The sequence below is a fragment of the Panthera onca genome, chromosome D2 (genome assembly GCF_046562875.1).
Source record: "Panthera onca isolate mPanOnc1 chromosome D2, mPanOnc1 haplotype 2, whole genome shotgun sequence".
Classification (NCBI taxonomy): Eukaryota; Metazoa; Chordata; class Mammalia; order Carnivora; family Felidae; genus Panthera; species Panthera onca.
In genome coordinates, this window is record NC_138349.1 from 81556974 (window position 1) to 81573036 (window position 16063).

General features: G+C 41.5%; 1 protein-coding gene across 6 annotated transcripts in view; it reads left to right on the top strand.

Annotated features, from left to right (window-relative positions):
* ATAD1 (ATPase family AAA domain containing 1) overlaps positions 1–15707 on the top strand; it is a 74144-nt gene extending 58437 nt beyond the window's left edge. For all 6 annotated transcript variants that reach the window (XM_078434131.2, XM_078434132.2, XM_078434133.2 and 3 more), the window contains 4 exons: positions 3273–3362; positions 6157–6207; positions 12346–12479; positions 14297–15707. In XM_078434131.2, coding sequence (XP_078290257.1) covers positions 3273–3362; positions 6157–6207; positions 12346–12479; positions 14297–14417 — 396 coding nt within the window. In that variant the 3' untranslated portion in view covers positions 14418–15707. The remainder of the gene's footprint in view (positions 1–3272; positions 3363–6156; positions 6208–12345; positions 12480–14296) is intronic.
* Positions 15708–16063: the final 356 nt, after the last annotated feature.

Genomic DNA, 16063 nt, shown 5'->3' on the forward strand with positions numbered 1-16063 from the left:
AGCTTTATGTAGGGTGGCCTCTTATCATTAAGCCTGTAAGGTGTCCAGTGCAAGCCCCACTGCGTAAGATCTGTACATTTCTGTGTGGTACGTGAGCAGCTTCTACCCTCCCTTGCCTCCCTTATGTGTAGACTTCACTGTTGGCCTTATCTTAATTCCTTCACATTTTTGCAGATTTGTTGATTGATTGAGATTTTTTTATACTTTATTATTTTTGTTTTATAGCTGGAGGGCTTAAGGATCTCCTACATCCACCACATTACCATAAATCAAAAATTAAAACACCATCCTTAAAGAGAGTATTAAGCCACATGTCCTCCTTCTACATCACCTTTATGAAAATATAATTTCGTTATGAGGGAAAGTTGCCGTTAGTGTTTGGGTGATAGAAAACAAAGTACAACATCTGTAAATTTAGGTGACGGTAATAGAAACAATGTTATTAGTAATTGGTGCTAATAAATCTGTTCAAAATGGGAATAGTTTACAGGTTTCCAAAAACTGATTATCCTCCTAAGCAACAGTATTGAAAACACTTAATTGAATAGTTAGCCCATGTAAGAGAAAATCGTTTAATATTTTTTCGTATCACAGTGTAGTTTTAGAAGTGAAGAAAATAGCATTTGGATGAAGTATTCTCCAGAGCCACACAGCATGGTTCTGATATGAAACAACACTGAGTTTTCAGAACCGTCATTCTTTATTACACTGATAGTAACAATGTACTGTTTTCACTGTGATAAACCTTCATAGCAAATGAAGATGTTAATTTTTTATAAAGCTGACAAATTTTTTCAACCTTTTTTGTGCGTTGAGGGGATTAAAATTGATGTTAACTTGAATATTAGTTTTAGACATATTCTTTCATATGAACGAACCAGTCCGGCTTTCTCTAAAATTATCTATTCTGTGGTTACGGATCAAGCCCAGTACCCCAGCTTTTTCTTGTATGTGTGATTTCCTACAGTGGAAACAGAGGTAGCCGAGTGGCCCAATCAGACCCGCCACCCGCACGGGGGTCCGAGGTACCCACTTCCGGCCCTGGGGGTCCAAAGGTACCCGCCACCGGCACTGGGGGTCTGAGGTAGCCGCCACCCACACTGGGGGTCAGAGGTACCTGATGACATGTTCTTCATCTGCTAAGACATGAGACATATAAGTTAACTGTGTATGTAGGGTAGTTGCTGACGTAGGTAAAGGTTTCAGGCATATTTTTAGATCTGATTGTTTGAAATGTTAAATGATAAAGCATCACATGTTTTAAAGATTCTAAAAAGTCAACCAAAGCACTAATTTTTCTGCTTAAATACTAAAACAGTACTGTTTCTTCCCATTTTGGATTTTTGCTCATTTGCATTAGAGTTAAGATGTGTGTGTGCAGTTGATCCGTTTTTGCCCCTTAAAATCACTGCTTGAAAGAGCTTCTTTAAGGGAAGCAGGTAGTTTGAATCACTTGCTTTTTCTTCATCCTGAGTACCTGTATCATCCTGTATGTATCCATTAGACTGTGTTGTGCTGGATGTGTTTAGATTCCTTGATCCTAATTTTTAGCGTCCCATCTGCCATACTGGGTTTTCCTTTGTTTTTATTTTAAGTTGATGTGGTCAGTCTTCCGCAAGCTTCCAAATCACTTTGAATCTCTTCTAACACATAATGTATACTGTATCTCAAGATGTTTTTCTACTCATACGTTATCTTATGCATTTAGTTCCTTTGGTCACTTTTAGGGCTTCTTTGGTTTACATTTGATGGAAATTTTACTTTACTAATTTTATAGGGCTGTGGAAAGTCAATAAATTTGAAAAATAGGTAAGAGCCTTAATATTTTGATTTTAGGACCACTTAATTTAAATACAAAATTGCATTATATTGTGGAACTAACATTTCTCAAATTTACCTTTGTATTTACATTTTTTCCCTCTAGGTGGCAACCTGTCAACAGTTAAATTGAAAATAATTTGTCTCTTGAATGTCATTAAATGTAGAGTAGAAGTAGAATATAAGGTTTAATGGATCTTTCAGCATGTTCTGGAAGTTAGATTTCAGATTATTTCAGAAATTGAGAACGTCTTAGGCTGAAATAAAATTATATTAAAGAAAAGTTTCCATTAGAATACTGATAAATTTCATTTTGGGTAGCAGATGTGGGCTGTTATTGGGTTATATAAAAAATACCAACAATAATGCTAATATTGAGGGCTTCCAGAAATTAACTTATTTTGGATATCTCTGTCTTTTTTTGCGTTGATTTTTCATGTCTATATCCTTTATGAGTAAAGTGACATAGGCCCAGAGGTTGGCAGGTCACCAGCATTTTCTTTTCTTTTTTTATTTTTTTTTTTTTTTTTTTTTTTTTTTTTTTTTTTAATTTTTTAATTTTATTTTTGGGACAGAGAGAGACAGAGCATGAACGGGGGAGGGTCAGAGAGAGAGGGAGACACAGAATCAGAAACAGGCTCCAGGCTCCGAGCCATCAGCCCAGAGCCTGACGCGGGGCTCGAACTCACGGACCGCGAGATCGTGACCTGGCTGAAGTCGGATGCTTAACCGACTGCGCCACCCAGGCGCCCCTCTTTTCTTTTTTTAAAAATTAATTATTTTTTCAGTAATCTCTACCCCCAACATGGGGCTCAAACTCACAACCCCAAGGTCAAGAGTCACACACACTACCGACTGAGCCAGCCAAGCACCTAATTCTTTTTTCTTTTTTAAATTCTGCCCAGCATTTATCTGATTAATTTTTGCCCTTGTTGAAAGTTTGATCACTTGAGGTTTTATTGTAGCATTGAGAAGACATCACCGGCAGGGCTGACAGTGCCGTGAGATAGTGGTGTGAAATCTAGAGGAAAAAGTACACGATACCTGTTACCGTCACCAGAATCCTTAGACTCAGGGGAAATGATTTAATTTTAGTATCGAAGGACGCGAAGTATCCCCTGTATAGACTCCCAAGCTGTAACCTAAATGGCTTTTAGTTATTCAGTGTGTAGCCACTGAGCAACCATATATTGCAAAATACTTTTTATTTTAAATCTTCATAATTCTTCAGTAACTAAACAGTATATTAGTTACCAAAATTCTGGTGAAATGCATCAGTCTTACCACTTTTGCCATCATTGGATCCATTTAGGATTAACTTTGACTTGTATGTATAAATTTTTGAGTAATACTAAAGTCATTTTTCCATAGCTTCTAAGCCCTAGTAGTAATATCCTAAAAGGTGCATTATCAGTGGATTTAATGCCTTGTGTTTTCTTTCTATGCCCACCCAGGTCATAGTTATGGGGGCCACCAACCGTCCTCAGGACCTTGACTCGGCCATAATGAGAAGAATGCCTACGAGGTTTCATATCAACCAGCCTGTAAGTGCTTGTGATTGATGTTGTGTATTGTTAGACACTCAGCTTTTTACAGGAAAGGAATGATTTGGTTTTTAATTTTTTTAATGTTTATTTTTTATTTTGGAGAGAGACAGAGTGCAAGTGGGAGAGGGGCAGAGAGAGAGGGAGACACAGAATCTTTAGCAGGCTCCAGGCTCCGAGCTGTCAGCACTGAGCCTAACGCGGGGCTCGAACCCATGAACTGTGAGACCATGACCTGAGCTGAAGTGAGGCATTTGACTGATCCACCCAGGCACCCCAGGAATGATCTTTTTTTAATAGGATTGACTTACTATTTATGGCAGGCAGGAAAGGAATGGGGTAAGAGTCCCTATAATTATTTGTCCTTTCCACTCTGTCTTGCTTTTTTTCTTCTTTCTTCCCTAAGATGAGCGTCATTTGCTTCCCTTCAGAGTCTATACTTACCTCGTGTGCTTAGCCACCTGTTTGATTTTCTTTAGAATGTAGCACGTTGTCTGAGAAAGTACATAGAAAATTGAAATTATAATTTTGGTTTGGCACAGGATAAAATTCGGAGGGATGGGGTTAAAGAATTGTTCTGTTCAGAAGGCTGACAAGTCGCTTCTCGGCCTTTTGGCTAAGATCATGTGCAGAAGGCTGACAAGAACTGGATTTATCTGATTGATTGTTGTCAATTGTAATCTGTGTTTCCCTTTGATAGGATTAATGATTAACCAGTGGCTAAGATATTACACTTTAACTTAATGTAGATGTAAGGGTGTACTGGACCAGGGCTATCTTCTTTCTAGCATCCTTTTCTGTCAGTTAAGAAGTACCCTCGAGTAGGCGATTATAACTTACTGGTACTCTACATAATTTTTGCACAGAATCCTCAAATCTCAAATTTTGCCTTTCGATGGAAGAGGGAAAAAACAGGGTTGATCATTGAAAATGTGCACCATACAGTCAGTCCGCGTGTTACATGTATAGCTGTGTAGAGGAATTTTTAGTGTCAGTCCTTTCAAATTTTGAAATAAAAGATTATAATACCCCTGAGAGTCTCTGGCTAAAAAACATCTGTCCCACTGAGTATCCCACAACGTACCAGTGTGTGGCAATAAACGTGGTTTCCTAAAATTGAGGGTTGTGGCCTCTTACTCTGATCAGTTATTTGCTGTAGCTAAGACCTCGGCCTCTCTGAGAGAGAGAACATGCTCAGAGTGTGCCGCTCTTAGAAGATTTACCTGCTACAGCAATGGAGAAATTCACCTTGCTGAAATTCACACTAAATTTATTTAGTGTGGCTAGCGTTGAGCACTGGGTTGTGTCAGGCACCCACCAGACTCTGGGGAATGGAGCACAGCCCCTGTCCTTAGCTCTGGGTGGCACAGGAGGCAGACACGTAAATGAATGACATAAAAGATACTTACCAAAAGAATGTTTGAAGAACTGAGACCCTGAAATGATGCTGAAAACCAATAATTCTGTCTGAGTAGTAGTAAGCTTTACACAATCCAGGATGGCAGGAGTTTGATACGCGGGGGAGGCGAGCAAAGGCAAGAATGTGTGAAAGGTAATGTGTATTTGCTGAGACTCTGGGGGTAGTTCAGGCAGGGCGTCCGGGAAGCAGAGGGACCCGAGGCTGGAGAAGTAGGCTGCCTCCAGGTTTACGTGGCTTTTGTCTGCCTTGCCTATGAATCGGGCTTTTGCGTTGGCAAGACAGCAGGACGTTTTTAAAGAAAATTAATTTCCTTCCCTCGGTGGATCTGAAGACAAAGATTACATTGATGGAATCTCTGTCTGGAGTCCGACAGGAAACAGGTTTTTGATACACAGTAGACTAGAACAAGGATACAACAACTCACAAGGTAGCCTTTACTACAGTTCTCATTTTAACATATTAATTGTGTTAGTTACCAAAATGGGTTGTCAAACTTGTTACAAATTTGTATGCTGTTAATGTACAAACTGGGATTTTGTAACCCCCCTTTCATTCCATTTTTAGTGGATACATATACTCTATAGGGTAATTTTCTTCTTATCGCAGAACTCTGATGTCGAAGTATCTGATTAACCTTACCTTAAAACTCTTCTCCAAATTAAGTGGTTATTCACAAAGAGTAGTCATTGGTCATCACATAACATACCAAATTTACCTTCATACTTAACCATCTTGAATTACGGGAACAGCAGGGTTCGGTTGTGTTTTTTCCGGTCATTTGATTTGATACTGGTGGTAACTAGCTGTGTCTTCAGTGGTTGTGAGAACAAGAATGAGTTCAGCCATAATACATTTTTAAAGCCTTTATATTTACTTTCTATGTAAGGTATCCTATCAAAATGCCTGTTCTGTGATATAATGTGAGCCATCGCTCGGGTGGAAAGTATACAAACACGTGTACCGCCAACGCCAAACAAAAACTGACTGGTATAAATTAGCGAGTGAGGGAGCGGTGTGCAGACGTGGAGGAACCGAGCCTACATCGCCGCCATCCTGTCCAATTGTGTAAATGAAGAAAAGGACGTTTGCCAGAGCCGTAGAGGAAAGACACTGAAGGGCATGTTGTTTCCCAGACATTGTGCTGATCGCTGGGGGTTCAGAATAAGAAGACAGGAATTCAGGAGGTTGACCACAATTACTCTAGAGTCTAGAATCTAGACCTTGCTTAGCCAACATATTTTATGATTTTTGTTAGAGTTTCTGGTGTTTCCTGCAAGTATTGTCAGATAGTTTACAGAGGAAAGAAGAAATATCACGAAAACTAGTTGATCCTTAGTTTTGTTAAATGCTAACTGGAAATGATTCTGGTTTTAGGCTCTGAAACAAAGAGAAGCAATCCTGAGACTCATCTTGAAAAATGAAAACGTAAGTAGAAAATTACATTTTCCCCCAACCTGTAAATATGTTTACGTTCATAAAACCGTTTTAGAAATGAAAAAGTAATTGGAGAATAAAGAGCTTTGTACTTGACATAAATCACTGTAAAACTGTTGGCCGTTCATGTAACGCATTAGCCATGGTCCATTTGAACTAATTAAAGATGGTCTGCTTTTTTTTAAAGTGCTGTGTTTCATATCTTTGATATTTTTAGGCTGTTCTTCAGTTATATAAGATACATTTATTTTTGTACAGCAGTATGGGTTTTATTTATTTGATTACGATATTTTTTTTTTTTTAATTTTTTTTTTTTTTCAACGTTTTTTTATTTATTTTTGGGACAGAGAGAGACAGAGCATGAACAGGGGAGGGGCAGAGAGAGAGGGAGACACAGAGTCGGAAACAGGCTCCAGGCTCCGAGCCATCAGCCCAGAGCCCGACGCGGGGCTCGAACTCACAGACCGCGAGATCGTGACCTGGCTGAAGTCGGACGCTTAACCGACTGCGCCACCCAGGCGCCCCGATTACGATATTTTTTGAAGTTGCAGTTGAGATTTAGAAGGGTATGATAATCAAAATTTAAATGGGTTCTGTACTTAAGGTCACATCCTTCAGAATTAAAACATGGACGTTAAATGCTATTCAGAGAAGAATCCCACTTCTCCTCCTACATTTCTTCTGTGTCCCTTCAGATGACCCAGTCTATAACAGCACGTAGGGTATACTGTTACTCCTTTTCCTCTTCCTACATAAGCCATATTAATAAACTGCATACCCTGTCCTGTGCATTGCTTTTGTCACTCATCTTGGAGACCTTTCCATATTAGCAGGTAGTGTCTTTATTCTGTGCGCTCAGTCGCTCTCTCTCGTTCTCTCTCTCGTTTTTGCGTTGCATAGGACTCCACTGTCTGGATATACCACGGCTCATTAAATCAGTGCCATATTGAAGAACGTTCAGGTGGATTCCAGTCTTTTACTACCACAAAAATGCCGCATTGAATAACAACCTTGAACATATGTCACTTCACGCTTGTCCAGGGATGTTAGTAGGGGTGATTTTCCAGAAAAGGAATTGCTAGATCACAGGATCTGATTTAGAATTCTGGTGGCTCTTGCCAGATTCCGCGCTGATGTACTCTCACACCAGCAGCCTTAGCGCCTTCCCGGCTGCCTTGCCGACGAATGCGGTGGGGCTTTGTGCCCACGTGATCCAGGTGGAGAATGGTATCTCATTGTATTCTTAAGGATGAAATGAGCATTTCGTGTTTAAGAGCCTCTTGAGGTTTTTTTCTGTGAAACACCCATTCATATTCTTGGCCGATTTTTCTATTGCAGTGTTCTTGTTCTTAGGGATTTATAGGAACTCTAATATATTAGGGAGAATTCTCTTAGTTTATATGATTTGAAGTATTTTTTTCCCGGTTTGTTTTTTCTTAACTTGCTGGATTCTTTTCCCCCGTTTTTGGCTTCTGAGGTTTGAATAACATGGCATTCTTCACCATCCTAAACTTTGTATCTAAGCTCTATTTGAGGGGCGCCTGGCTGGCTGAGTCGGTGGAACACACGACTCTTGATTGCGGGGTCATGAGTTCAAGCACCACATCAGGCATAGGGCTTACTTAAAAAAAATAAGTAAATAAAATAAACTCACTCCTTGAACTTGCTGTCCAAACTAAAAAACCTGATAGATTCCCATAGGGAGGGTTGCTTGTATTTTGTGGTTTTCCTCCATGAATCACTGTCAGGGTGATTGTGCCCCTCGCTGCCCTACTTCCCTACTCCCCAGGTTTCCCATTGCACTGCATCTGTGAATATTTTAGTTTCACTTCTAAAAGAAATAATTCTTTTCTTTTTTGACTTAATCTCATAACCATTATTACACTTAACAAAAAAAGGACAATAATTCATTACTGTCATTGAATATCTATTCAATGGAATATCTATATCAAGGAATATCTATTCCTTTTTTTTTTTTTTTTTTTTTTTTTTTTTAAGAGTAGCACCTTTGGAAATCCTTTTAGGATGACATTCGGCACGGGTATAAGGAATGTCTAATGAAAACAGTTCCCATGACTTTATGGTTTATCTACTAGCTGTTATAAAAAGGGTTACTTTCCGATTATTTGCTGTGTACCTAGCATAGTGGTGAGATTTACATTGTTTTACTTAATCCTCAGTTCATCTGAGGAGCACATGTTGATACTATTTTACGTTGAGGAAACCGAAACTCAGAGAAGTTCTGTAATAAATTGCCCAGGCCGATGTAGCAAAGTAGTGATGGAGCCTTTCTCTCAACCATTATGGCATGCTGCCTCTGTTCATCTTGCTCCCCCGCTGCCTGGAATCTTCTCCTCTTTGATATTTTCTCAAAGTTGCTTTGTTCATCTTTATCGCTTTGTAACTTTATCGCTGTGTCGTGCACAAGATTTGTGAGTGGTTAGAACATAGTGTGGCCCAACAAAGTATGGCCAAAAGATGGGGTGGAGGCGTTGATTGTTTAAGTGAGGAAGACAGATTGTTAATATTTCAGAGTACAATTTGGAAGGTGTTAAGTAGGTTTTTTTTAATGTTTTATTTTTTAATGTTTATTTTTGAGAGAGGGGGAGAGACAGAGCATGAGCAGGGGAGGGACGGGGGGTGGGGGGGGACGCAGAATCCGAAGCAGGCTCCAGGCCTGCTGTCAGCACAGAGCCCGACGCGGGGCTCGAACTCGCAAACTGTGAGATCATGACCTGAGCTGAAGACAGCCACTCAACCGAGACACCCAGGCGCCCCTTATTTTTTTTACTGTTTATTTTTGAGAGAGAGAGAGTGTGTGTGTGAGCAGGGGAGGGACAGAGAGAGAGGGAGACCTAGAATCCGAAGCAGGCTCCAGGCTCTGAGCTGTCAGCACAGAGCCTGACGCGGGGCTGGAACCCGCAAACCGTGAGATCACGACCTGAGCTGAAGTCAGACGCTTAAACGACTGAGCCACCCAGGCGCCCCTCTTAAGTAGTTTTTTTAATGTATGGAATATTGTATACACAGACACAACCTTATATCCACCACCCGGATTTAACGGGTGATCTTAACATGTTTGCTTCCCATGTCCTGCAGTCACTGTCACTGGTAGCCCGTTGTCCTGATGGGTAGTGGAAATTTGTTTCGTGGTTGTGTGTGGATGGACACGTGATGCGTGTGCAGGTGTAGGTTATTTTTACTCTTCCGTGAGTTTTACACACTGTAGAGAAATTAGATTCTTGCATGTCTGGTGCCGTGCACAAGTAAGAAGGGTTGTCAGATATAAGGGAGCGTATGCTTCCCAGGAAGAGAATAGACAGGTCTGATTATAATCAGAAGCATGACGAGGTAACATGCACAGAATGAAAGAAAAGCCCCCGGGAACAGATTTACAACCCTGTGACCAACAGGGGACCAATATCCAAATTATACAGAAGTCCCGTAGTGAGTTCGTCATGTTTTCTGTTGTGTACATCAGATCACAGGCGCTCACTGTACCTAGAAGTGCTCACTGTCTGATCCATCAGTACATGATACGGGAGTTCACTCGAGATTGGGACTGTCAGTCTCGGGGGCTGTGAGTTCGAGCACCATGCTGCGTGTAGAGATTACTTAAGATCTTAAAGAAAACATCTCCCAGGGGCGCCTGGGTGGCTCAGTCGGTTGAGTGGCCGACTTCAGCTCAGGTCATGATCTCGCGGTCCGTGAGTTCGAGCCCCGCGTCGGGCTCTGTGCTGACAGCTCAGAGCCTGGAGCCTGTTTCAGATTCTGTGTCTCCCTCTCTCTGACCCTCCCCCATTCATGCTCTGTCTCTCTCTGTCTCAAAAATAAATAAACGTTAAAAAAAAAAAAAAATTTAAAAAAAAAAAAAAAAAAAAAAAAGAAAACATCTCCCAGTATTACTGTGGATTTGTCCATCTCACTCTGTCCTTATGTTCATTTCTGCTGTATGTATTTCAGGGCCATATTTTATTAAATGCATATCAGTGCAGAGTTGTTGTATTTTTCTGATGTATTATTTTTTAATTATTTAATGATTTCTATTCCAAATTACGTGTGTTGAGTAAAATTCTATTGATCTGATGAGAATAGAACTAAATTAGCTTTCTTTTGGTTAATATTTGCCTTGTCTGTCCTTTCTCAATCTTTTGTTTTGAACTTTTTTTCTTTTAAAACTGAACACCAAATCTGTTTTATTTTCCCCTTGGACGGGGTGTGACCATTCTAAACCTCAAATTAACTGCATTTTGGTTTTTTATACAGTCTAATGGGCTTTCACCAGCCTAGCCTATTTGCATTTGTGGGGATCACTGATAAGCTCTGATTCATTCTTTCTTATTCTAGTACTTTCTATGTATTATGCTTTTTGTTTTTTGCCCACCCACCCCCACTCTTGTGTTTTCTTCCCTTTCTTCCTCTTCTTCTGCTGTTTCGGAAGGTACACATTCTCTTTTTATCTTTTACTGGTACCCTTAAAATTTTTTTATATATACCTATAGTCCAGGTTAACACTATTTCCTCCCTCTTCCTGATACTATAATTTTACTTCAAATGTTTCTGCGTGGATGTTCCCTGTCTCACATGTTCTGTGTCTCACATTTTAGTTCCACGTTGTTTCCCCACCCCAAATTTTAAATGACTGTTACTACTGCGTATGTATTAAAGCTTGCTTGCTTGCTTGCTTGCTTTATTTATTAAAACATTTTTTTGATGTTTATTTTTGAGAGACAGAGTACGAGTGGGGGAGGGGCAGCGAGAGAGAGGAAGACACAGAATCTGAAGCAGGCTCCAGGCTCTGAACTGTCAGCACAGAGCCCAGTGTGGGGCTCGAACTCACAAACCGATGCGGGGCTTGAACCCACGAACCGTGAGGTCATGACCTGAGCCGAAGTCTGATGCCCAACCAACTGAGCCCTCCAAGGCGCCCCTATTAAAACTTATTTAGTTCCGTGTTTACCATTTTTTTTGCTTAGCTCTACTGCCAGCCCCACACCTACCTCCTGCGTTCACTTCTGTTCACAAAGAATTTGGGGTATCTCCTCATTCAACCCCCACTTTTAGAAATGAGGAGACCGGCGTCGCGTGAGGTCACAGTTGCAGAGCTGACTGTAGACCCCACACCGTCTGGCGTCCCAGTCTCGTGCACAGTTGCCAGTGTTACTCAAACACTGGGGCTTACCCAGTGGGCATTTAATAACTCACAGAGGTGGCATTTCAGGTCGGTGGAAGAAAGTAAGTGTTGTTAAGGCAGATGGTCAGCTATGCAGGGGAAGAGTTCGGCTGGACCTTAACCACAGCGTGTCCACAGCCCGGCTCTGGTGTGACCTCGGGCAGTGTATTTAAGCTCCCTCAGAACAAGAACACTGCCTGGCAGGGTCCCCTGAAACTAATTAACATGCAGAGTGCTTAGCGTGGCGAGTGACACGTGACATCTAATACAAGGACGTCGTTCTTGCTCATTTTCTCTTCTCAACCTACATGGAAGCCTAGTGTGTACTCTCCTAGGCCTGCTGTGCGCCCAGGACGGTGACCGAAGCTTACGTTGAGGAACGAGACTATTACGCTGGGTGTTGGGCTGGTAAACACAGAGCATTGCGGCCAAAGGGCAAGCAAGCGCCCGTTGATAGGTTTGCTGTCATGGACCCGGGACTTGATGCGGGCTGTTTGCCAAGAATGGTGAATGCAGTCCTGCAACTCAGGACCTTCCTAAGAGGCGCCAAGGAGAGTCCGACAGTGTTTGAGTGTCTGTTCTTCCCTCTCGCTTCATGATCTATCGAGTAAGGCTTTATTTAATACTCCAGTCATAATGGCAGTTCATGACAATTAGATTTCAAAACTCCAGGTTTTATGGCTAAAGGAAAAGTAGAAACAAAGTATTTTTGGATGATTCTCCTTCCGTACTATTCCAACATGCTTAACATTCTTTACGTGGAAGGTCTGTCTCTCAAAAATAAACATCAAAAAAATGTTTTAATAAATCAAGCAAGCAAGCAAGCTTTAATACATACACAGTAGTAACAGTCATTTAAAATTTGGGGTGGGGAAACAACGTGGAACTAAAATGTGAGACACAGAAGCTAGCTCATGCTCTGCAGCACTTTTCACGTTTGTTTTTCCTCGTGAAAGGTGGACAGGCACGTGGACCTGCTGGAAGTCGCCCAGGAGACGGACGGTTTCTCGGGCAGTGACCTGAAGGAGATGTGCAGGGACGCCGCCCTCCTGTGTGTCCGGGAGTATGTTAACTCTACATCGGAAGAAAGGTATCGTCTCCTATTTCTCAGACCCTTTTAGACCTTTCAGGGTGGTTTCCCTTATTTTTCTTTACAATACCAACTCTGCTTATGGAATAAAAGGTGAACTTGAATTAACAATCTCCCCAACTTTATGAACTGCCCTTTTTTCTTCCTAAAGGGAAGTTCTGAAAGCGAGTTGGGGACGGGGGTTGTGGGGAGGCTCTGGAAGGAAGAGGAAGAAACAGAAGCTGCACGTTTGCCAAAAATCCCCGCACTGGGTCACAGGAGGCCGACGGCAGCTTAGGCTTACTTACTCCTAGGAAAGAGGGTTCTCTAGGATTCCCGGACTGCTTTGCACTTGAAAGTCCTAGTTCCATTTCCTGTGCTCTTCCAGGGATTTCCCACGTGAGTGGTCCTGGGGGCCATTGCTGGGGATTAGACTTCAGTGTGTTAACAGTAATGCGTTAAACAGACTGTTGTCACTGGGGCAAACTTCACTCGAAAGCCGTTTCAGAGCACGAGTTTGAGAAACCAGCTCTGTGCCCGGCTGTTTCACCAGAGACGCTAGTGAGCCGGCTCAAGTCCGCCCCCATGAACTGTGTCCTGCAAGGACCTTTCCCAGAAGGCCGCTTGCCCTGGGCCAGCCTAACACTGCGTTTCTAAGCCTCTTTTCAGAGTATTGACCTTCTGATGAAGAGTTCCTGTAACTCTTAGCACACTGTTGTACTTTGGGGCCTCATGTTGAATGAGTTCTCTGCCTCTGGCCCCTTTTTCTAAGGCCTCCTCCCTCGTCCGCCACCGAGGCTCTCACTCCAGGAGACTTGGATATGCTGGTGGTGCCATGTTCTTAATGACCATGTTTTTAATGACGGTGCATCGCCATAGCAAGCTTCACCAAAAACTCTTTCGCTTGGTGTAGAAAGAAAGGTTAGCTATGTTTGCCCTAGTTCCGCACCTGCCTTCAGTGCTCCCTGGGGCCCCGTTATGGAGAGGCTCGCTTCATTTATTTGTTGCTGGATTATTCCAGCTCCCCTAATGCTGATGCTGGGAATACTTTTGACCTCTGACCGGAGCCAAGAGTCTACTTGCCAAAGGTTTTTATTCTTGTGTGTAAGAAAATGAGGAGAGGAGGAGAAACAACTTATGAATACGTTTTGTGTGAATAAGTTACGTTAATAAAGAAAGTCCTATTTTTCTGCTGTCCTCAAAGCCTTTGAAAATTTTATATGTCAGGATGAAAAATCTGGGTCTTAGACTTGGCTTATCATAACTTTTTCCCTAAATGTTTGTAAATTACAAGGAGACATTATATATTGGATTTTGTTTTTCTCATTATTGAATAGGGGAGGTTTAGGCTAGTTGGTTTTTTACTAATAGCAAAGAATTTTATTTTTAGTTTGTCACATGCTAAATATGTACATGAATATATACCCAAGAATGCTACTTTTAATTTCAGTTTTCATGGGAATAATTTTTGATTCCTTGATGGGAATTCTACGCCCACATAAACCGCACACCTTTATCTAATATTTCCGCGTTGTGCCAACATTCTGCATTTGGTTCTTAGTGTGAGGCATTTGGTTTTCATGACCACATCTGCAACACTGAGTTACAGCCGGCCATTTTGGCCCCCTCCCTCCCAGCAGCCCGTGCTTCTAAAAACATCCTCCCCAGCTTGTGTCTGCACAGAAAATTCTGGAAGCATTCACATGAAGCTCATAATTGTGGCTGTCCTTGGGGGTCTTAGGTGGGACAAAGATTTCATTTCTTAATCTCAGGAGGGTGTTTTAGGGAGGTGTATTTGAAAGTTATTTGACCATCTGGCGGTTTTGTCTGTGTCTTAGCCGCGATGAAGATGAAATCCGGCCTGTGCAACAGCAGGACCTGCATCGAGCGATTGAGAAGATGAAGAAATCCAAGGACGCCGCATTTCAGAATGTTTTGACACATGTTTGTTTAGATTAAGAGTAAAGATCATTTGTACAGTTCAGTGTGATCTAGTTTGGTGCACTCTTATCATCAGTGGAAATAGAATGAAAACAGGAATGTCCTTCACGCCGTGAGAGAGTTAAATGTTCACGACACTGGTTTTATACTCTGACTCCTAAGTTATTGAGATGTAGTTGTTCTATAAGCGGTGTTACTACTCGTCAGAAATCATGAGGAGGAACAGTCTAATCCAGCCTGAGTGCGGGCTCGCGTCTGACCTCTGTCTCCGGACGCTGCGGCCTCAGAGCATCTAAGCTGGTCTTAAAGTAACGATTTGTCGAGTCATTCGTGGAAACAGGGATGTGGGTAAGTGCTGGTTTCTCGATACGTGAGTGAGTGAGTGAGTGAGTGGGTGCGTGCGTGTGTATTAAATGTATATATTCACACATTTTATATCGATACTCTGTAGATATGTTTGAATACGGAAACTTTTTTTTACCCCAACTACTGAATCAAAAAGTACCAAATAGTGTACAGCAGAACTGAGATTTCGGGTCGTGTGTAAAGGTACAGTGATTCAGCCATTTCCAGCTGTCACTTGTGTCCGCTTTCGTTTCAAGTTGAGCATTTCTCCGCAGTGGAATAGTCGGAGTCCGCCACGTCTCTGCTTCAGAAGGGGCTCCACTATTACGCTGGTCGGAAAATCCAACAAAAAGACTTGATCAGTGATCAGCATTGAGTGGTTGTCAGGCTTTTGGATGATCGACACGGATTTCAAGTCTTTCTGTAAGCACACTGAGCAGAGGCCTGTTTTCAATCGATACACGTGAACGTGGTTGGAGGAGCCTTTCCAAAGGGCTTTGAAAAACCACAGTGCCATGCAGCACACATCTGTGACTTCTCCTTCATTTGATGGAACGTAGTTCTGTTGTAGCCATGGTTTTGTACTGTTATTTTAAAGTTATGTTTTTTAATTATGGTCAAATATAATTTGGTCATCAGAAATGGAATGATAAGTTTAAAACAAGTAGCTGTTGCTAGCTGTGCTAAAAATACTCATTTTGTGACTTTGATTTTTAAAGTTTTCTTAGCATATTATAAATTGTGCCCTAGTTAGTACAGATACACACGTCAGAGTCCCCATATTGTATCCGTGGTCATTCGATGCTGTGTGCCCTCCATAGGAAACGTTTTTTTTTTGTCCAGAATTTCACTAACCAGAATTCTGTTATAGGCCCTTAAACACACCGCATGAGGAAAATGGCACAATATGGTCTTGAGGTGCCTTCTGTGAACCATCTGAAAGATTAAATTATGCTCCATATATTTTTGTTTTTATTGTATTTCTTTGAAACTCTTCAGTCTTCATTCGTGAGTCATTAGAGTAATTTATTTGATAGTAGGTCTCTCACTTGAACCTGTTGGGGAGTTTATTTGGTTGTGCAAGTAGCGGGCGGGTAGAGATTGCAGAAAGTACTCTGGACGACAAAAAGCAAGTTTCGAAAACTGTGAAGACGATTAAAAATTGACTGCAAAACACAAGATATCAAAAATAAAAAGTTTCGTCTCCCATTTTTAATAACTATATTATACGATTATTTTATAAACATACAATAAAGAGGTCCCTCTTTATTAATTTTTCTCCACTTGGTCTTCTTCCAAAGTTACAAATCTTCTGGGGG